This window comes from Diaporthe citri (genome assembly GCF_014595645.1).
Source record: "Diaporthe citri strain NFHF-8-4 chromosome Unknown scaffold_8, whole genome shotgun sequence".
NCBI lineage: Eukaryota > Fungi > Ascomycota > Sordariomycetes > Diaporthales > Diaporthaceae > Diaporthe > Diaporthe citri.
The window spans coordinates 2,817,938-2,841,075 of record NW_025064853.1 but is presented as its reverse complement, the minus strand read 5'-3'; the positions used below and the strand labels follow the sequence as shown (position 1 = coordinate 2,841,075).

The following is a 23,138-nucleotide window of genomic DNA, read 5'->3' as shown; positions in this document are numbered from 1 at the left end:
CTGGCCACTGACCTGACGAGAGAGGGTTGCCAACCCTGACAGGCCACCCCCCCCCTGGCCCCCATGCACCATTCCAATGCACCCCACTGACCAAGTCCCCCAAAAATGCGATAAGAGATAAGCACCTGCTCGGAAAAAAAGTTCTCGATTTCCCTGTGGTCCATCGCATTGCGCGCCTCCCGACTCGGTCCCAGTTCCAGTCCTGTGCGCCTCTGGACCTGGACACCACCCACCACAAGCATCGCCTGACAACCACGACCACAACCAGCGCAGCCGCTCCGCTTCAATTCGGCTCGACTGCCCGCCATGGCGATCCAGAAGAAGCACGGAAAGGGTCGTCTCGACAAGTGGTACAAGCTCGCGAAGGAGAAGGGGTACCGCGCCCGTGCCGCCTTCAAGCTGATCCAGCTCAACAAGAAATATGGCTTCCTCGAGAAGAGCAAGGTCCTGCTGGATCTCTGCGCCGCCCCTGGTGTATGTTGATACCTTGATATATCTCTGCGCTGCACGACATGATATATCGCCGGAGAGCAAAAGCAGCCATCCAATGTACTCTCACTTGCTAACTGGTACTTCCTCCACACAGTCATGGTGTCAGGTCGCAGCGGAGGTCATGCCCGTCAACAGCCTCATCGTCGGCGTCGATCTCTCTCCCATCAAGCCCATCCCCAAGGTCATCACCTTCCAGAGCGATATCACCACAGAACAGTGCCGTGCCACCATCAGGAAACATCTCAAGACATGGAAGGCCGACACCGTCCTCCACGATGGTGCCCCCAACGTCGGTACCGCCTGGGTGCAGGATTCCTTCAACCAGGCGGAGCTGGTCCTGCAGTCCATGAAGCTGGCCACCGAGTTTCTCGTCGAGGGCGGCACCTTTGTCACAAAGGTCTTCCGCTCAAAAGACTACAACTCCCTGCTCTGGGTCTTCAACCAGCTTTTCACCAAGGTCGAAGCCACCAAGCCGCCCTCCTCCCGAAATGTCTCCGCCGAGATCTTCGTCGTCTGTCGCGGCTTCAAGGCCCCCAAGCACATCGACCCCAAGTTCCTCGACCCCCGCGCCGTCTTCGAGGAGCTCGCCGCACCCACCCCCAACAACGAGGCCAAGGTCTACAACCCCGAGGTCAAGAAGCGCAAGAGAGAGGGTTACGAGGAGGGCGACTGGACACAATTCAAGGAGGTTCCTGCCTCCGAGTTTATCCAAACTACGGACCCCATCGCCATCCTCGGAAGCAAGAACCGCCTGCACTTCGACCAGTCCAGGAACGGAGATGTGGCCCTTGCGGCGCTGAACAAGCTGCCCGAGACCACAGACGACATCCGCAGGTGCTGCGAGGACTTGAAGGTTCTCGGCAAGAAGGAGTTCAAACTACTGCTGAGATGGCGACTCAAGGTCCGCGAGAAGTTTGGCTTTCCCACCAAGAAGAGCAAGCAGGAGCCCGAACTTGCCGAGGAGACGGCCGAGGTCGAAGACATGGACGAGGAGATGAGGATCCAGGAGGAGCTACAGGCACTGAAGGAGAAGGAAGGCTCTAGAAAGAAGAAGGAAAGGCGCAAGGAGAACGAGCAGAGGCAGAAGGACATTGTGCGCATGCAGCTCAACATGACTGCCCCCATGGACATTGGTATGGAAGAGCAGGGGCCCATGGGCGAGGACGCCATATTCCAGCTCAAGGCCGTCGACAAGGCGGGCGCGCTCGGCAGGATCTCCAGGGGCAAGATGGTCAAGATCAGCGAGCAAGACTCCAGGAAGGACCGAGACAGCGGCCTGGGCACCTCACCAGACTCGGACGAGGATAGCGATGAGGAGGAGGACAGGCTGGAGCGGGAGTTGGACGGCATGTACGACGCCTACAAGGAGCGAAAAGCAGCAACAGATGCAAAGTACCGAGCCAAGCGGTCAAAGAAAGAGCATGATGATGACGAATGGGAGGGTGTGTCTGCAGATGAGAAGGCCGCCAGCGATGAGGAGAGCGAGTTGGACGAGGACAGCGACGATGATTCGGATGCCGAGGACGATGGCGTGGCTGGCAAGAAGACGCTGCTGACCGACCTTGAAAAGGATACGGGAGACTCGTCAGGGTTGTCAAAACGTGCCAGGGCCTTTTTCAACCAGGACCTGTTCAAGGACATGGACGGTCTTTTGGATGAGCCTGAGGAGGAGGAACAAGCCGAGCAGGTGGAGGTTGACGAGATGGATGTCGACGTGGCCGACGAAGTCTCCTCGGACGAAAATACACCGGCGAACGTATCCAAACCAAAAGCACCCATAGCTGTTGATGCCTACGAGGACGATGACGAGGAGTTTGAAGTGGTCAAGCCTACAAAACAGAAGAAGGTTGAACAAGACGAGGAAGACGAGAGCGACTGGGAAGAGGAGGAGAGGCGGGAAAGGCGCGAGCGTGACAACAGGCCAGGTAGGCTACCATACCCATTCGTCCACCGTTCATGATTGAGACAAGCTGACCCAAACTTACAGAAATCGACATTATCACGGCCGAGGCAATGACCCTGGCGCACGAGCTCGCGACGGGCAAGAAATCGAGCCACGACCTGATGGACGACGGGTTCAACAAGCACGCTTTCCGGGCGGACCGGGACGGGCTTCCGGATTGGTTTACGGAGGACGAGTCGCGGCACGACCGTCAACAGAAGCCCATCACCAAGGCGGCGGCAGCGGCGATCAAGGAGAAGCTGCGGGCGTACAACGCGCGGCCGATCAAGAAGGTGCGTGAGGCCAAGGCGCGCAAGAAGCTCAGGGCGGCGGACCGGCTGGAGAAGCTCAAGAAGAAGAGCGACGTGCTGGCAGCGTCGGAGGGCATGACGGAGAAGGAGAAGGCGGACAGCATCTCCAAGCTCATCTCCAAGGCCAACAAGAAGGTACGCCGGCCGCCGGTCAAGGTGGTGGTGGCCAGGGGCCAGAACAAGGGCAAGGGCCGGCCCAAGGGCGTCAAGGGCAGATACAAGATGGTCGATTCGAGGATGAAGAAGGAGATGCGGGCACTCAAGAGGAAGGCCAAGTCGAAGAAGTAGTTCTGCGTTGTGGTGGTTTGGATAGGGATAGATACCTTGGTAGACAGAGAGACAGCTTGAATGAGGCGGTCGTAAGGCTACCAGTCTGGTGGGAATATCAATCAATAGGCTTTGCAGTGTGTGCGACGCGTTGGTATATTCGGACCCAAAGTGGGATGGATTCACGCTCTCGGTTCATCTCATGGCCGTCATATTGAAGAGCTTGTCTTGTCCTGCGTAATTGCCCTGTAAGGAGACGAGGACAGTGCTCAGCTAGTTCAGCAAGGGTTGAACCCTGCAGCAACATGGTCTCAGACGGTCACGCTCCATTCACAGCCCGTCCCAAGGCACAAGGTCGCACCGAGACGGCGGCCATGCGCACCCGGATCGCCCGCTTGCTCCGCCAGGACGAGGCCCAGGTAACATTCGACGAAAATTGGATGGAATGCTTGTTTCTCGGTGGACTGAATGAATAAGTGAAGGGTGTCGCGGGGCAAAGGGCGAGGGTGACAGCGTGTGAGAGACAGGACTGACTGGGCGCTTTCTCGAAGCGTCTCGCGGGACGGGCAGAGTGACCGTTTTTGTGCGGCGCGGGACAAAGGGCTGAGGTGGCCTTTGACATAATCTAGTGGCGAAGCCAGCAACTGACGTCTGATTTCCGATTCTTGGGAATAAAACAGGCAGAGTGCGACAACATTGATGCGACATCGTCATTCAGTCAGTACTCTCGACTGTTCCGGTCCCTCACACGAGTCTGTCAAGCCACGAAGGGTGGGGCAAGGGCCTGCATCTTGCACATCCCACGAGCTCCCCCATATACCTGCCATTTCCTCCCTCGACATCCGGGCAAGGGAACAAGCATCTCAACCACTGGACCTTAACACCAACACGGCGGCCGTCTTTTTGACGCCTGCGACTCAGGACTACCTCTCTGATTCTCTCGAGTCATCTCAAACAGCGCAAAAACTCGTCATCCACCATTCATCGCCTCCTCACCACGACAACTCACACAGAAAGGAGCATTCAGCACCCACACACTCAGCCAAGGGGGGGAAAACACCATGCCAGGATCAACAGACCTCCTCCTCCGCCGCGTCACCTCGGTCGTACTCGCCATCTTCTTCTTCTCGGCCGCCTCGGGCCGCTTCACCCCGGTCTCATGGTTTACCCAATCTGACTGGGTCACCTACCTCGACGGGCCCTGCCTGGCCGACCGCGTCCTCTCGCCCGTGCTGCTCGGCGGCGCCGCCATCCTGCACTGGTACATCGCCTCCCAGCGCGCCCCACTCCCGCTGACCATCACCATCCCGAACCCGGGGCAGGACGTCGCGCGCGGCGGCGGAGGGGCGGGAGCGGCAGCAGCCGGCAACACCCTCGTCCTGGGCCTGTGGCAGCCGGGCTACTACTGGCCCCTCGCCGTCGCCGAGGCCGTGCTGCTCTACGCCGTGGCCTCGGGCGGCGCGAGCGTCTTCGCGGCGCGGTTCGTCGTCGTCGCGCTCGTCTCGGGCGTCTGGGTCCTCGGGTGGAACGCACTGCCCTGGTATCGCAAGGAGCAGGCCTGGGCCATGATCAAGGAGTATGTGCTGCAGCTCATCATCATGGAGATGGTGAACATGGCCTTTGGGGGCGGGTCGGACCGCAGGAGGAGGCGGAGGAGGTTTTGAGGTGTTGACGAGACGACGGTGGACATTTTCTAGGGCGTTTTGGGGGTTCTTTGGGCTAGCATCATTCTCGCATTACTGGAATGGCTGGAACTTGTTTTGTTACAACTCGCGGCTGAGAGATGTTCACCCGGGTGCCGGCAGTGGCATTGGATATCAAATACACTTCCTCTCAGTTCTACAAGCATGAACCGTCCACTTCAAGGCACAATAGAAGCGGTGAAGTCAACGGATGACCGTGCATCGCAGAGCTCACCGGCTTCATGTGTGGGTGGGCATGAGAATATTCTCGACATGCCTCAAGGCAACGAGGCCGAAGGATCCATTCAGGGGGCCAATGTCGTCGCATAGATCGGTTTTAGATTTGTCTTAGAGAACAAGGCAACCTATAACCAAACTCAATTTTTGGAACGAAATCAACAAAGTCATCAAGTGATGTGTTTTGATTCTTCGCCAGGTTGACACAATGTAGAGCAGGCTTCTTCGACAAGACTTCCCACACGATCCAAAGCAACGAATCTGCTCAGCAGTCTATATGAAGCCCATGATCTTGCTTAGACTGGCCCCCTGCGTCCCTAGATTCAACTCCATGGACCGCAAAACACACATGCAAGGACTCCTCATGCCAGCCACAGCCGGCAAGGCAGCACAACATGATTGGGCTTACCGACCTCAGCACTCGCCCCTTTTCCAGTACTACGATCCAGCCACGGACAGCCTCCGAGACATAACCTATCCAGACGGCTCCCAACCACGGCGCATAGACAACTACGTACTAGACCCAGAAGACTGGGGGCACACGAACCGCACTCACAAGAGCAAGCGCAGCGGCAGCCCCGTCACCGGCCCGCCGCACGGGACCAATACCCGCGCCGCCGTGCTGGCCTACGGGGTAGACGACGAGGAGCCGTGCCTCGTCTGCGGGCGCGAGGGCACGAGGTGCTTCGGCGACAGCTGCGTGAGGCTGTTCCGGCGCCGCATGGAGAGGGTGGTCCTCGCGGGCGAGCTGCGCATCGAGAGGGCGGATAATACGGGCACTGCCTTGGGGTGTGGGCCGTATGGCGTCTTCGCGCAGGTCGGGATCCGCGAGGGGAGTGTCGTGGGCGAGTACCTGGGCCGGCTTCACCCGCCCGACAGGCCAAGAAGGCTTGAAGGGGGGTACTTGTATGCGTTTGAGCTCGAGGGCATCGCCACGGTGGATGCGCGGGAGTGCGGGAGCGTAGGTCCACGTGTTTACTTCCATTTTCCCCTGGGCCACTTGTCGAATCTGTCGATATTCCGGGGAGGACCTAGGCAAGATTTGTACAAGACCGATGGCAGGTTCTAATGTTCCTGGCACAGATCACTCGCTTCGTCAACCACCGCTGCCAGCCTAATTTGGACGTCAAGTTCATCACGTACGGCCGCCGCAAATGCATCGCATTCGCTGCCGGTCGCGACATCACCCCCGGCGAGCAGGTCTTCATCCACTACGGCGACGACTACTTCCGCGAGTCCAAACCCTGCCTGTGCGACGTCGTGCCGTACCCTCACGTGCCGCCCAAGGGCAGCGAGCCCCCGTGGAGGGTTCGGAGCGAGGCTGAGCAGCTCGAGTCCCGGCCGAATGAGGAATGACACTCGAGCGGCTGCGTTGCTGCCGCCGATGGCCCAGCTGCTCGCCAGGGAGATAACATGTCCATCAGCCCGTGAAACCATAGGGTTGGCTGATGGCTAGGGGCTGGTGGATCGGAGGGAAAGACTTGGAAAAAGAAATCAAAACGCAGAGCATACAGAACGCCAAGGAATCTTTGAAGGATGGCATGGAACATGCCGCTGTGTTTTCTGGTGGTCAGTGTCTTGAGGACGAGTTAAAGGGCTTTGTGGGAGAGCTGATGTTGAGAGATCCAGCGCAGAGAGCGCCAGAGCTGCTCAGACAATTTGGACCACCTGGGCAGCTACGAGGACGACAGGGTGAAGAGTGTTAATCCATCGAACTCACATCATTCAAGACCCCACCTGGCTTTGTTACATCATGCGCTCCCCTGACCTGGGTGGTACCAATTTGACGCTGCTCAGTATTTGCTCCAACAAACCCACTGCCTATTACCATTGGGAGCTGTGCTTTGGTGTTCCCAGTAAATCAGAGTGGGTTTACAAGAGAGACAGTGTGTCCCAGGTACATTCTTCACTTTACTTAGGTGAATGCATTCACAGTTGTATGAGCCCAAGGTGTTTGCCAGTATTGGTCTGATGCTGAATAGCTTGACAATGTTGTTTGGCAGGAGCGGGGTTCAATCTAAGAATCTAGAAGGGTACAGGATCTTTTCCATGTGAATGAAGTGCAGTGTGCAAACGTGCCAACATGGGGCCAAACAGGCTGGGCCAGGCCAGTGAAGCCATGGGTGATAGGGCTTAGGAACTGCCTCGTGTCGAGAGCCAGTCATTATAGCATGAACTGTTTTATCAAGGGGAAGTGAATAGTTTGAACCAGCTTAAAAGGGATCAATCGGCTTCCCAGGATCATTTCAACATTTTCGTCTTGCCATCCACACTCCACCTCTACTACCTTTGGTGCAACAACACCTCCTCGCCTTATCGTCTCCCTCTGACATAGAGCCTCGGGCGATTATGGCGAGCCAATCCGACGACGAAGAGGGCTACGTCCCCAGCAAATCTATGGTCTCGAGGCTGCTCACAGTACTCCCAGTCGAGACACGTCTCCAGATCTACAAGGAAGTCTTCCGTGGTTCGCGAGTAATACTCCTATCAGTCAATCCACCTTACCCATGGAGAAAGAGTTTTGCGCTTCGACCCTCACACCACCATCAACTCCTCCTCGTCTGTACTCAGATCTACGCCGAGGCGCTGTCCACCTACTGGTCCTCAACCATCGTCGACAGCGCTCTGAACCCACTTTTCGAGACCGTCGACTTTTCCGAAGTCTTGCGAACGATCCCCACTTTCGCACGACCTGTCATCAGGGAGATCCGGTGCAAGGGCTTCCGAGAGAGTGTTCCGGGTCTCAATCTCAAGCAGTTCGTGGACCGTTTTGCCAGAATTGAGACCGTCGTGATGGAGCCTGCTTTCCTCTACGTCTCTCGCCGCTCCTACAATAATAGCGACTGGTCTGCCAACATGATCATCAACAAGGTGCAGCGTGACTTGCGCAGACGGTTTCCTATGTTTGGCTTTGATGGTACCAGCAACATTCAGGTCCTGCAGAGGGTGCAGTTCCCTGTGGTCGTCCGCTCGAGGGGTATGCAAATCCGGTTGGGCGCCAGAGACAAATCCTATCCTGCCAAGGTACGTCTGGAGGGGATTTCGGTTATGGTGCGCTAGAATACGGCTAATTTTCTAACTATGCAACAGATCTTCTTCATCAACCACTTCAAGGGCCTTGTTGCCGAAGGCAGCATTGACACACCGGATGAGGTGGGCTTTCAGGAGGTCTTGTGAGGCTTGCTGATGGGTTTCTACTGGGGACAATGTTTGGTTCCAGATCGTACTGGTCAACCCATATATCATTGGGGATTTTTGGTAACACGCTGTGGACAAGCAGGAGAACACTGTGACGGTCGTGGAGAGGTACTAGTCCCTGCAATTTATGCGGGTTTTCACAATAACAATCACGTAACCTGACATTGGCACTCGACCTTTGAAAGAAAGTAAGAGAGCACAATTTCCTATGTTCCGGTCTTTTGCAATTTCCTGGAACGCAATCCGGCCCGGCCAGGGATAGTGTCAATGAAAAGTATTAGTGTTTTGACACATGACTCCGAGTTGAGAAACTGCAGCAGACGAATAATTCAATGTAGTTGAGTTGACAAGTAGCTATTAACTCTTGTCCAGTCCGTCCGATCAGTGAAGACGATAGTAAGACAAGACAGCAAATTTTGCAGCAAGTTGGCCACAGGACAGCTCCGGACATCTCAAGATCATACGTGCTTGCCGGATCCGCAACCTTGAATCACGTCGCTTAATTAATCCTTCAGGTGCTGACGAAGTCGCTGCAGACGGTGCCTGAGTAGGCTGTTGGACGATTGGTACCTTGCCGGTACTACCATGGGTCAAAGATACGAGGAGCTCGTCATTCCACATCAAGACATCGTTTCTTGCAGCTACGGAGCGGCGGTACAAGACACTGATCCCTTTTCCGGAAATAGTTTGTGTATGGCGTTTCGGCAGGACCATCAGTCTAATGAGAAACTGTTCTGCGCAGAATTCAGCTATCTGTGCTCGGACCATTATGCTAATCTACTGAAATCTCACCTCAGCACTACTCCATGTTCAGTTCATCACGAGGCGGGAGCGGGGATGAATGGACCCCGGAACCTGGTGCCCGTCACTGCCATAAAACTGTTCTAGGACCTCTTCCCATTTAACTGTGGCCCACCATTTCACAGATCAAACACTTGCACAAATTATCCCACCATGGCAGCCGACGGTACGAGGCTAATTGACAGGTTGCCACCGGCCCCGAGGCCAGCCCGTCTCGCTGTGCTGGGGCTGGGACTGCCTCGCTCGGGAACCAAATGTACGATGTTTCACATGACTCTGCAGATACGGTGTTGATGGCTGACGCGATTAGAACAGCCATCCGGATGGCGTTGAACATACTGGGCATACCGACCTACCACACAGTGGATGCAATGCAGAACGGCGACCTTCCGTTCTGGAACGAGGCGTTGGCCGCAAGGTATGGCGGTACCAAGACACCCTACGATGCCGACGACTGGTCCAAGATCCTGTGGACGTACGAGGGAATTATCGACGGGCCCGCCATGTTCTTCCTGGAGGAATGGCTCGCGCAGAACCCAGAGGCGAAAGTCGTCCTCAACAAGCGGCCATTCCAGGACTGGTACCGCTCCGTCAGCCGCACGGGCATGCAGTTGACCACATGGAGATGGTGGCCATACCTTCGGCCCTTCCTCAGCGCGGAATCAAGGGCCTGGCACGAGTACGCGTGCTGTTTCCTCACCATGGTTGGCGGCTCGGGGCCGTACGTCACCACGCCGCACCCCGAGTGCTGGACGGAGGAGCAGTATCGGAAGACCTATGACGCGCACTACCCTCGCGTGCGAAGTCTGGTGGCAGCTGACAGGATCCTCGAGTTCGACCTGTATAAGCACGGCTGGGATGAACTTTGTGCGTTCCTCGGGAAGGAGATCCCCGAGGAGCCATTCCCGCACACGAATCAGACAAGGGACATGGTTGAGCAGAGGAAGATGCTCTGGGTCAAGGAGGCTGCCGCAAATGCTCTGAAGATGACGGTACTAGCCCTGGGTATTACGGGGGTAGGCTGGTTCTTTTGGCGGCGTGGGTTGCAGGCTCACTGGAAGTGGACTCGATAGGAACAAGTCGAATACTCCAGGCCCGTACATATCAAAATCCATTCAGTATATTACTCTCATCGATACGAACTTCAAAGGGATCTTAAAAAAAATCCATTTTGCAATGCATAGACTATATTCCCTGCATAACCACCCAGTCTGATGCAATGATTTCTCGATCATATCAGAGCTTGCTGCCTGTCGACCTCTGCATAGTCCTAAGCCGCTGGGGTGTAAGCAACATAGTTCGCGGATACTCCGCTGGGATGTCCTTCCCCAAGAGCAGCAACACCAACATCTGTGCGGTCCGGAAGGCCTTCACCATCCTAATACCCTGATACCCCCCACACACCCACTGATGCCGACGGCCCGGAAGCGGGATCTGCCCAACAAAAGGATTGTGATCTTCCGTGAACGCAACCGCCCCGCTCCGAGCATGTGTGGCCTGGACATCCTTGGTCCCGAAGTCGAAAAATTGAGGAGTCACTGCCCGGAGGTGTGCCTGGGGGACTAGGTCGAGTTTGGAGTCGTCGGCTGTGGCTCTGCGTCCAGTGTTGGCCCTGCCTATGATGTAGGAGCCATCAGACCTCTGGGTCAGGTAGTCATACTCTTTCTCCCCGTAGCGTAGCCAGAACGACCGATCGTCGACGCTGAGCGTGTTTGGGTGCGGCACTTGTCTCTGAACGTTGGCGCGTACTGGTGAGATAAAAGGCCGCATCTCGTGAAGCAGACGACCAATCCAGCTGTTCGTGGCATGTACAACCTGGCGTCCCCTCACTTCGCCTCGACTCGTTCGTACGGTCGCAAACCCATCACCATCGTTGTCGATTATTGGCGTAACCGGGCTGTTCGTTTTGGATGGACAGGTTGTTCTCGCGGACCATCCTCTCGAAGAGGCCAGTGACGAACTTGTACGGCCAGAAGGTGCCAGCAGCCATGCCGATGGCGCCAACACAATGTTCGCTCAGGTGGCGAGCCTGGAGATCTGCCCTGGACAGGTAGCACCTGTAATTTGCCGCGAGCTCAGGGCTGTGTTTTCCCATGTCTTCCAGGGCGTCGCAAGCACGCCTGAATGCACTTTCATCGTGATAGACGTCGAGACCTTCCACTGTGCGTAAATCGCATTCGAGGTTGTTCTCTTTGACGCAAGCAGAAATGGCTTGGGGATGGCTGTGTTCATATTGCATGATTCCGCACGGCTTCTTCAACCCCGTACTGGCTCTTGTAGTCGTACCAGACTCCAGGGCTCATAGCCTTGCAGTGACCGCCATTGCGTCCGGTCGCTCCAGAGCATAGTTCGCGAGCTTCCAAGACGACAATCTTCAGCTCTGGACAGATCGAGTACAGAGTGAGGCAAAGACTGGCAGATGTCACGCCCGAACCGATAATCACCACATCTGCCTCCTGCACCCATATTGACTGCAACTTGCTGATGCTCGAGGGTTCAGAGAGCCAGAAGGGCTGTGAGTATTCCTTGACTGGCAGTCCAGGGTCAACGACTCCGCGTTCGTAGATTCCGTCTGGCGAGCTTGACATTATCGCAGCGACAGTGCAAAGATGGGATGACGCAGGCGTCTAGAGTCGATTTGAGATTAACTAATGTGCCTGAGCAAGGCGCAGACGACCTATTATTTTTGAAGTTGTGGAAGAATATTTATCATTTCCTCGTCCTGGCTTAGGTACCCCGCCGTCGTTGCCAAACCCGCATTGTCCGTCTTCGGCGGACTCCACCGATTGGGCACGCATAGCCTTGCCGAGTTCAGTCTCGGTCCCGTGGCAGCTTATTAGTCAAGCATTTCACAGTTGTTAGAAATGGTGTTTGCTTGGTATTACAAATATCATAGATATCATTGTACCTATCACGGTGAAGGGGTGCTTCTGCAGCAGGGTAGTAGAATTAACGTCCCCGGCCCCGATTCCGCTGATCCCAATCGCCCCATACCTGCGTATACGCATAAACGCATCTATACCTACTATATAAATACTTCTTAATATCTTTATAAGGAAATTAATTCTCTTTTCTAAACTTTTCCTAAACATTATTTTCCTTATTATAAAGTTATATTTTAAAGATAATATTAATAATATTCTTATTGCTATTAAGGATAGGATATTAATTTAATAAGCTATTAAAACTTAATATATTCCCTTTATTATATTATATAATTATTTTAATAATATTTAAAGCCATTATATTGCTATTAATTCTTAAAGGCTTTTTTTTTAATTATTAAAAGGCTTTATTAGCTTAAGGTTAATATTAATATAATTTAAAATAAGGGCTTTAAAAACTTAATTAATCTTTTTAAATAAAGATTATCCTTTCTTTAAAAGGAATTAATTAAGAGTCTTTTTTTTAATTACTTTATTTTTTAAAGCTAAAAAAATTAATATGTAAAGGCTATTTATTTTTAAATTTTTTAAACTTTTCCTAAACATTATTTTCCTTATTATAAAGTTATATTTTAAAGATAATATTAATAATATCTTATTGCTATTAAGGATAGGATATTAATTTAATAAGCTATTAAAACTTAATATATTCCCTTTATTATATTATATAATTATTTTAATAATATTTAAAGCCATTATATGCTATTAATTCTTAAAGGCTTTTTTTTTAATTATTAAAAGGCTTTATTAGCTTAAGGTTAATATTAATATAATTTAAAATAAGGGCTTTAAAAACTTAATTAATCTTTTTAAATAAAGATTATCCTTTCTTTAAAAGGAATTAATTAAGAGTCTTTTTTTTAATTACTTTATTTTTTAAAGCTAAAAAAATTAATATGTAAAGGCTATTTATTTTTAATTAATAATTAAAAAAAATATTACTTTTTAATTTAACTTCTTTTAATTATTTATTATTAAGTTTATTTAATTAGCTTATTAATAAAATATTAATAAGAAAGGGTTAATAAAGAATTACTTAAAAAATACCCTTATTTTTAATTATTTAAAGAATAATCCTTTTCTTTAAAAAGATTTTAATTCTTAAGCATAAACTTCCTTTATAAAATATATTAATACCTTAAGTAAAATCCTTAAACTTTTTATTATTTTTAAAAAAAGAAGTATATAATAATAATAATTTTTAATTATTTTTAAAGATTATTTTAATTAATAATTTATAATTATTAAAAAGGGATAAATAAAGGAAAGAATAGCTATTAAATAGCTAAGGAAAGTCTTTATTTTTAATATTATTTTTAATAATCTTTTTAAATAATATTTATTTATAATTAATAAGTATTATATATTAAAAACAAGCTACTTAAATAATGGGGGATAGGTTTTGCTAAACCCTCTTAAGGATAACTTAAGGAAAAGCTTTAATATAATAAAGAGGAAAGATAGGAATAAAAGGGAATTAAAAAAAGGGAAAAGATAAATATTTTAAAAATTCTTAAAAATAAGAAAAACTTAATTAAAGCATTAAATATATAAGAAAAAGAAAAAAATTAATTTTTTAAAAAAATATTTAAAATAAGCATAAAAGCTAGCTTTTTATAGCTAGCTAAAATTTAATATAATATTATTTCTTATATAATTCTTTATACCTATTAATATACCCCTTTTTAAGCACTTTATAATAAATATTATAAAAATCATTAAAATAAAACTTTACTATTTTTAATTAAGTTTTTAAATTTTAAAATTTACTTTATTATAATTTTAATTATTATTATTATCTTTAATCCCTTGCTTACTTATCTTATTATAGCTTTTATTCTTTTATAAAAGCTTTAAATATTCTTAAAACCTACTTAATAGCATATTTATTAATTATATCTTTTTAGCTATTAAAATTTACTTTAATAACTAATATTAATATAGCTATTAAAAATTTAAATATTTTTATAAAATAAAAAGTAAATTTATTCTTCTTTTTAATTATTATATTAAGCATAATATATTAGCTTTATTAATTTTTATTTTTACTTTTTATAAAGCTTTTGCTTTTATTTTTACTTTTTATAATACTTTTGCTTTTAATATTTATACCTTATATTTAATTACTTAGCTAACTTATTTATAAGCCTTTTAAATTATTTTTAAATAAACTTTATTATTATTTTAATTATTTTAAATTAATTAATATGCTTTAAATTTTATTTATATTTATTATTAAAATAAGTAAGTAAGAAAAATCTTTATATATATTAAGATAAGTATTTCTTATTAGCTTTAAAATATCTTATAATGTAATATTTAAGCTAAAGGTTTATTTAATTAAAATTATATTTAGCTAATTTTAAGCTATTTAAAAGTTTATACTTTATTATATATTAAATATTTAAAATTAAGTTATTAAATTAATTTATATTAAAAATATTATTTTCTTTATACTCTTTTTATAATTAATAATAATCTTAATATATTATAATTTAAATAATTGCTACTAAATAATATTTCTTTATAATAAAAGCTTACTTTTTATTTTAATTATTTTTATATTATTAATTTTAATAAAGAAAATTAATATAAGTATTTAAATAATTTTATTAATTTTATTAAGTTTTAATTAAATAGCAAATATTTAAATAATAATATTAATAGCAACTTTAAGCATTTTATAATATATAATTTTAATTAAAAAAGCCTTAGCTTAATTCTATACTTTTTAATTATTCTTTCCTTAATTCTCCTTAAAATAATTTTTAATAAACTTAATAATATATTATTTATAAAATACTTTATTAATTTATCTTAATCTTAATATAAACTTCTTATTAAAATTTTACATTTTATTTTTTAAAGTAATTATTAAATATTTATAAATAAACGCTTTAGCATCTTTATTTATCTTATTCTTTTTATTTCTTAATGCAAGATTATTTTATAATAAATAATAATTTTTTATTTTATTAAAAATTATTATTATTTAATAATTAAGTATATAAATAAATATAATAATAAATTTATAATTCTTTATTAATTTATATTATTAATATTTCTTAAATAAAGTATAATTATAATATAAAGATTTTTTAAATAAAAATATAATATCTTAAAAATTAAAAAGCTATTAAATTATAAAGGCTATAATATATTAAGTTCTTAATTCTTTATATTTATAAAGCATTTCTTTTATATTAAAAAAATTAAGGATAAAGAAGGCTTAATATTATTTTATTAAATTTATTAATTTAATTAATTTTCTTAATTTAAAATAAAGATTAATATTTAAAAAATATTTTTATATTATCTTTATAAGCTTATTATTAAATATTATTTATTTTATATTAAAGAATAATAGCTAATTAAGAGTTTAAAATTACTAAATATTATTTAAATAAACCTTATTTATAATAATTTTTATTTTAAAGAAATTTTTAAAAAAGTTAATATTTACTTTTTAAGTAAAGTTTTATTAATTTTAAATATTTATAATATTTAAGAATTATAATGCTTTATTAAGTAAGTTTTTAAAATTATTAAAGTAAAAAAGTTTTATAATTATTAACGCTAAATTATTCTTTCTTAAATTAATAAACTTAATTATTAAAATTAAGGTATTAAGGTCTTAAGGTATTTTATAATATAAAGATAATTAAAATTACTTTTTTACCTTATCTTTTTAATTAAAAAATATCTTAGCTTTTAATTATAAAAAAAGAAAATAAAAAAAATAAATAATAAAATAAAGAGTAAATAATAAAAGTTAAGTAATAAAAAAGAAAAATATAGCAATAAAAAAAGCCTTATACCCTTAAGAATTATTATATAAGTAATTAAAATAAAAAAAATTAAAAATAAAAAAAAGATATAATTAATATTTAGCTATAACTTAAGGCAACTTTTATAAATAATTATTATTTATTCTTAAATAAAAATTAAATAAGGGAAAAGATTAATATATTAAAAATATATTATTATTAAAATAGCTAAGTAATAGCTAATCTTTAACCTTTAATTAATAATAATATAAAGGTAGGAAGAAAAAAAAGAAGAAGAAAAAAAAGAAAGCTTAGTTATAAATAAATAAGTATAGTAATATATATAGGTTAAAATAGCAAAAGCTAATAACTTACTACCCTTAAGTTAAATAATTACATTAATTAAAAAAAAAAGCAATAAAAAGGCTTATAAGTTATTATTAAAAGCTATTAATTTATTATTTTATTAATAATTAAAATAAAAAAGTATATAATTTCTTATTTTTCTTAAATAATAGCTAATTATAAAGTACTCCCCTTTTAATTTATAAGTTTATTAAATATAAATTAAAATAAATTACTTAATTAAAATTTCTTTATAATAAAAAAATAAATAACTTCTTTATAAGCAGGAAATTAAAAATAAATAACTCCTTTTTAGCAATAAATCAACCCTAATTAAAAGCAAGATAATAAATTACTTCTTTTAATAATAAGGTAGCTTATTATTAATATTGCTTACCTTTTCTTATTATAATAACTTTATATATATAAATTTCCTCTTTTCCCTTAAGTTTCTTCTTCCTTTTTCTTTTTTTTAATATCTTCTTAACTTTAATTAGCCTTTAAGTTAAGCTAAAATTAAAGCAAAATACCATAATTCTTTTATTCTTTAATATCTTTTTGCAATAATATTTTTATTATTAAACCCTCCTTAATTAAAGTTAAGAAATTTAATATAAGAAAATTCTCTTTCTCCTTCTTAAGCTATTTACTATAACCCATAAGCTAAGCAAATCCTAATTAAGAATATTTATACCTCCTTTAAGCTAAAAGGCATTCTTAATAAAAATTAGTTTATTAAGATTATTCTTTATAATACCTTTGCAAAAAATATTTATATATATAAAATCATTAATACTAAATAAAATTAATACCTTGCTTAGCAACTTATTAATTTTACCTTTAAAAAGGCAATTAAGAAATTATTTAATAAGTTTCTTAATAAGCCATAAAAAGAATAGTTTTTAAATAATATTAAGAATTTAATTAAAAGCCATATAAATACTATTATTATTAAGGAAAGCAACGGGGCTCCCTATAAGAAGTACATAATATGCAACCACTTTAATTACTATTATTAAGCAGCTTTGCTTATAGCCTTTTATAGCCATTAAAACGCTTCCCCTTATAAGTATTGCCTAAAGTATATAAATTGCAACTTCTCTTTAATTATAAATAAAAACATTCCTATTATAATTCTCTTCTTTAATTACCATTCTTTATATAATTTTTATAATAATGCTTATGCTAACTATATTTACTATATTAAGGAATTTAATTATACCTTTAATAAATATAATAATATAAAGAAGGTATAAAAAGTTATAATAGCTAAGTAAATAAAGTTTAAGAATATACTTAGCTTTATAATTATTATTAGCAAAATAGTATAACTTAAAGAAATAATTAACTTTAATATTACTTAAAATAAAAAGGCTAGCATTATTTAAGATTAATAACTATAACCTTATAATGCAGAATTCTTATTATATTAATTATAAAAATAAGCTTTTAGCAAGGTATAAATAATAATTAAGATAAAAAGAAAAAGAGAAAAAGTAAATTAAATTATTAAAAAGAAAAAAAAAGTTTTTAATTTTAATAAAAAAATAATAAATAAGTATATAATAAATTTTATAATATATTTTTTAAAAATATAATATTTTATATTTAAACCTAAGGCTAAATTTAATTAAGTAAATAAATATATATAAAAAAAAAATTTTATATTATAATAAATATATATATATATATATATAAGAAAAGATAACCCCCTTTCCTTAAATAAATACTTAAGCTAAGATTTAAAAGTATTGCTAAGCTAATTATATTAAAAATATTAAAAATTATTTAATTAAAATAAAGAAATATTAATAAATTATAAAGGCTTATTTCCTAAATTCCTTTATTTTATATATAAGCATATTATAAGTTTAATATCCTAAATATTAAAGTTTAAAAAATTTAATAAGTTTAAGCTTATAAATAATTAATATACTTAAGCAATAAATAAAAATATATTTAATTAATTTTAATAATAATTAAAATTAAGGTTATTTAAAATAAAGTTAAATAAGCTAAATTTTATTAAAATATTTAAAAAGGGGTTATTATTTATAATAATTATAAAATTAATTTTCCAAAGTAAATAAAGTTTAAGTTTTTATATTTTAAAATAATTAATAAATCTTTTTAATTATTTTAATAAAAATATACTTAAAAGGTAAATATTATTAAGTATTTAAAGTTTATAAATATTATTATAATAAATTTTATAAATAATAAAAGGATTAAATTAATAATAAATTAATTTTTAAAATAAAAAATAATTAGCTTTCCTTTACTTATTAATAAGCAAAATTAAGTTATTCTTTTTTAAGAAAATAAATTAAGGAAAACTATAATATATATCTTATTATATAATTTTCTTCCTATAATTTAAGATTAATTTAATTATTATATTTATATTTTATAAAAAATTAAAAAGTAATTAAAGCTAGAAATTAAAAGCATTTTAAGTAAATATATTTAAAGTTTAAATTTAAATATATTATATAAAAATAATGATTTTAATTAAAATAATTAATTTAAAGCTATAAAAAAGATAAAAGAAACTTTTTTTATAAAATCTTTTAAATAAAGTTTAATTAATAAAGAAAGTATAAAATAAGATTTATATTTAGCTTTTAATCCCTTTATTAAGCATTTTCTTAATAATAGCTATAATAATAAAATACTTATATTTAATAATATTATTAGCATAAGGATTATATATTAAGATTATAATTTTCTTAATTTTAATTATTAAGAAATATTAAATAAATTAACCTATATTCTTTTATTTTTTATTTATTATTACCTTTATTAAAAGCCCTTATTTAAGAAGGAATTTTTAAATAAAGAACTCTTTAATGCTTTTTAAGTTAATTACTTTAAAAAGCATAACTTTAACTTATCTTATTAAATTATATTATCCTTTAACTAACTTATTATATTTTTAATTAAAAAGTAAATATTAAATATTAATATAAATCTTAATAAATAATTAATTTAATATAATTAAAATAATTTTATTATTATAAATTTAAATATCTTACTTATTATAATAAGAATAGCTAATAATAACTTTTTTAATATTAATATATATTCCTTTTTAATAATATATAGCTTAAATTTAAAAATAAATAGCATTTCTTTTATAATGCTTAAAAAGAGCATAGCAATTCCTAATAATTTCTTATTTTTAATTAAAATTATTAATAACTTATTATTATAGCAAATCCTTTTTAAGTTATCTTTAAAGAATTCCTTTATAAATAAAGAAATAATAAGTTTTTTTATAAAAAAATAATTATTATTATAATATTAAGTTTTTAAGATAAGTTTTATAGCAAAGATATTAAATAATTTTAAGTAATTCTTTTAATTAAAAATAATTATTAAGTAATAATAATTCTTAATTAAATAATTAAAATTAAAATAATTAATTAAAAAAAGCATTATATTAATTCTTAATATTTCTTTTAAATTTATAATTTACTTTATTTAATAACCTTAATAATTTTTTAAAAAGTATATTTATAATAATATTCTTAAAACCTTTAATATAATAAATAATAAAATTATATATCTTAATTATAATTAACTACCTTATAATATAAATACTTAATATATTTAAAGTAAATTCCTTTAATTATTAAATTAAAATATTTAAATTTATTTTTAAAATAAAGTAAATATTATAAATATAAAAGCATAAATACTTAATTATATATAAAATAGCTTTATATTTTTATTTTATTATATTATATAGCTTTTTAACCCTTATTTAAATATTACTTTTATATTAAATTAAGTATTATAATTTATTTTTAATTTATATAAAATATATACTTTATTGCTTAAAATTTATATTTATTATAAAAATAATTTTATTATTAAAATAATTAATATTAATTAAGTATAGCTTTAAAGTAATTATAACTTTAAAAGTATTTATAATTTTTTAATAATTTAAGATTTATTAATAAAGCATACTTTTCTTTAAAAAATTAAATAATAACTTAATAATAATCTTATAAAAAGGTATTTATACTTTATAAAAGTTTAATTAGCTTAAAAAGGATTTAAGCTTAATTATATTTTTATAAGTATTTTACTTATTAATTTTAATAATTTTCTTATTTAATAAAAATTAATTAAGTATTTTATAAATATAACTAATAATATTAATTTATTATTTATATTATTTTAATTTAATAATATTAATTACTTCTTTAATTAACTTAAAATTATAAAAAACATTATTAAAGTTTTTAATATATTTAGCTATATATTTTTAAATTCTTAATAAAGTAAATACTTTTTTATTTTTATAATTTATTTTTAAATTTTTAATTATAATATTATTAAAAAAGGGTTTATATATTATAAAAATTAAATTATAAAAGATTTAAATTATATATTATATAAATTAAATAATAAAATTTATAACTTTTATAAATAAGCTATATTATTAAAATAATTTAATTAAAATAAAAAAGATTATAATATTTTAATTTTTTTTATTTAGCTTAATTTAATTATATTTTAAAAAGAAATTAAAAAGAAATAATATTTTATATATTATAAATTTCTTAATAAACTTATTTATTAATAATAAAATAAAGATATTTTTAATTATAACTTTATTAGCTTTTAAAATATTATTAATAAGTTAATAATTAAAGTTTTTCTTTTTTATAAAAAACTATTAATTTCTATAAATAATATAAAATTCCTTAATAACTTTATTAACTTATTAATCCTTAAGTATTTTAATAGCTATTTCTTTTAAGGCTTTTAAAAACTAAATTATTTTTATTTAATATACTTTATAAGGAATTATTTAAATAAAATTATAATAATATTATATTAATATTAATTTAAATAATATAAAGCTAATTTTATATTAAAGATTTCTTTTAATTAAAAAGCAAATAAATAAATATTTCTTTTTCTTACTTTAAAAAAAAATTATAATTTCTTTATAAAAAAGCATTTAATTAATTAAATATTAATCTTAATTCCTTATTAATTAAAAAAAATTTAAGCTAAATTTAAATATTATATTTATTTTTATAATTCTTATTTATAATTAATTTTATTTCTTCTTTATAAATAAGTTTTTAATTAATTATATTCTTAAAAATAATATTATTAAAAAAATAATTATTTATAAAATAAACTTTAATACTTATTTATTTATAAAGAATTTTAATTAAAGATTAAAAGGTTTTATTAATTAATTTAAATAATTATTAAAGTAAAAAGAATTTTATTAACTTATTTTTTAATATATGCAATTCTTTTTTATAAATAAATATTATAAATATAAGTTAATATTTATTAACCTTCCTTTTTAGCTTAATAAATTTTTTAAATTTTAATTTAAAAGTTTTTTATAAATATAAAAATTAAACTTCTTATATTCTTATTTAAGAAAATGCTTAAAACCTTTTTATCTTTTTTTACCTTAATATTAAAATAAATTAATATTATTAATATATTAATTAATATTAAGCTTTAATTAAGGCTTAAAAAAAATAAAGAAATGCTTTTAAAAGTTAATAAATACTTTTAAGAAACTTAAGCTTTCTTAAAAAAAGCTACTTTAAAAAGCTTTTAATTCTTTTATTTTAAATTATATATTACTTTAATATTATTAAAAATAAAATAAGTATAAAAGTATTTCTTTAATTATTTAAATATTAAGTTTATATTTAAAAAAAAGGGTATTTTTAAAAAAATATAATATAAGGTATTAAGGGCTTTATTATTAATAATAAAGAATATAACTTTAATTTTATTTAAATTAATATAAATTTACTCTTTTATAACTTTAATTAAAAATAAAAAATCCTTATTATATATTATTAAGTTTATATTATTAAGTAAAGCATATAAAAGTTTATTATATTTATAATATAATAAAAGTAAGAAATTTATTTTAACTTTAATATTTAAAAAAGTAAATTATAAAAAGTAATTATTTATTTTTATATAAATTATTAAATAAGCTAAATTAAAATATTTTAATTAATTATATTTATAATAAATATAATAATAAAGTTAATTTAATATTAAATAATTTATAATAAATTAATTAAAGTATTAACCTTAATATTATTTTTTAAAATAATAATTATATTAACTTTAAAAAATAAATCTTTAGCATAATCTTTAAAATATATTAACTTAAAAAGTATTTTTAATAAAATATATATTTTAAATTATATTATTAATAAATACTTAATTAAAGTTAAATTAATATTATTAAGCATTAAAATATTTATAATATTTATTTTAATAATTATAATTAAAATTATTTAAATTACCTTTTCCTTAAATAATAAAAGTTATTAAATATACTTTTTTAATTTTAAGTTTATTATATTTATTAAGCTTACTTTTATTATAAAAAATTTAATATTTTCTTTTTAAGTTTAATTTTAATTAATAAATAAGTTTTTCCTTTTTCCTACCTTTTTTTTATTTCTTAGCTATAACTTATTATTAATAATTTAAAATTAATTATCTTTTATCTTTTTAAAATCTTTAAGTTAAATATAATTAATCTTTATAATTCTTATAACTTTATTTTAATTTTTAATATTCTTAATTATATACTTTTTTTTAATTATAATAATATTTATTTAAAAAAGCTTATTATTATTTATAATTATAAGCTTTTTCTTAATATAAATTATATAATTTATAAAATTTATAAATATTAAAATTAAGCTAATTTTCTTTTAATTATTAAGCTTTTAAATTACTTTTAAGGTTTTTAATAAAGCCTTTTCTTTAAATAAAGGATTTATCTTAATAAGCTTATAATATTAAATTATATAAGGTAAATTAAATTTTCTTTTTTTAAATAAGAACTTTAATTAATTATAAATATATTTTTTTAAATTATAATTATTTTAATTATAATATAATTAAATATAAATAAAGTTTAAATATTTTAAAAAGCTAGCTTAAGTATTTTTAAATAAGTTAAGGAATATTAATAATTTTTTTAACTTAAAAGCTATTAATAAATTATTTAAAAAAAGTTACTTAAGCTTATTATATTAATATATATTATAATTTTAAAAAGTATAATTATAATAAACTTTAAGTAATTTATTTTTTTTAAAAAAAAGCGTTAAAATTATAGCTTATATCTT

General features: G+C 34.5%; 6 protein-coding genes across 6 annotated transcripts; 5 read left to right on the top strand and 1 right to left on the bottom strand.

Moving 5' to 3' along the window:
- Positions 1-306: 306 nt before the first annotated feature.
- On the top strand, positions 307-3,033 carry INS49_015097 (uncharacterized protein; the record flags this gene model as incomplete). The annotated part of the gene is made up of 3 exons (XM_043175783.1): positions 307-474; positions 587-2,417; positions 2,480-3,033. 3 exons carry the CDS (start codon positions 307-309, stop codon positions 3,031-3,033), a joined length of 2,553 nt encoding a protein of 850 aa, XP_043020740.1.
- Positions 3,034-4,073: 1,040 nt separating this feature from the next.
- INS49_015096 (uncharacterized protein) lies at positions 4,074-4,676 on the top strand (the record flags this gene model as incomplete). Its single annotated transcript, XM_043175782.1, has 1 exon — positions 4,074-4,676. The coding sequence occupies one exon, from the start codon at positions 4,074-4,076 to the stop codon at positions 4,674-4,676; it is 603 nt and encodes a 200-aa protein (XP_043020739.1).
- A 604-nt stretch (positions 4,677-5,280) lies between these two features.
- Positions 5,281-6,287, top strand: INS49_015095 (uncharacterized protein; the record flags this gene model as incomplete). Its single annotated transcript, XM_043175781.1, has 2 exons — positions 5,281-5,892; positions 6,015-6,287. 2 exons carry the CDS (start codon positions 5,281-5,283, stop codon positions 6,285-6,287), a joined length of 885 nt encoding a protein of 294 aa, XP_043020738.1.
- Positions 6,288-7,280: 993 nt separating this feature from the next.
- Positions 7,281-8,108, top strand: INS49_015094 (uncharacterized protein; the record flags this gene model as incomplete). Its single annotated transcript, XM_043175780.1, has 2 exons — positions 7,281-7,955; positions 8,022-8,108. 2 exons carry the CDS (start codon positions 7,281-7,283, stop codon positions 8,106-8,108), a joined length of 762 nt encoding a protein of 253 aa, XP_043020737.1.
- A 975-nt stretch (positions 8,109-9,083) lies between these two features.
- INS49_015093 (uncharacterized protein) lies at positions 9,084-10,320 on the top strand (the record flags this gene model as incomplete). The annotated part of the gene is made up of 3 exons (XM_043175779.1): positions 9,084-9,096; positions 9,246-9,946; positions 10,264-10,320. 3 exons carry the CDS (start codon positions 9,084-9,086, stop codon positions 10,318-10,320), a joined length of 771 nt encoding a protein of 256 aa, XP_043020736.1.
- A 474-nt stretch (positions 10,321-10,794) lies between these two features.
- Positions 10,795-11,518, bottom strand: INS49_015092 (uncharacterized protein; the record flags this gene model as incomplete). Its single annotated transcript, XM_043175778.1, has 2 exons — positions 10,795-11,152; positions 11,199-11,518. 2 exons carry the CDS (start codon positions 11,516-11,518, stop codon positions 10,795-10,797), a joined length of 678 nt encoding a protein of 225 aa, XP_043020735.1.
- Positions 11,519-23,138: the final 11,620 nt, after the last annotated feature.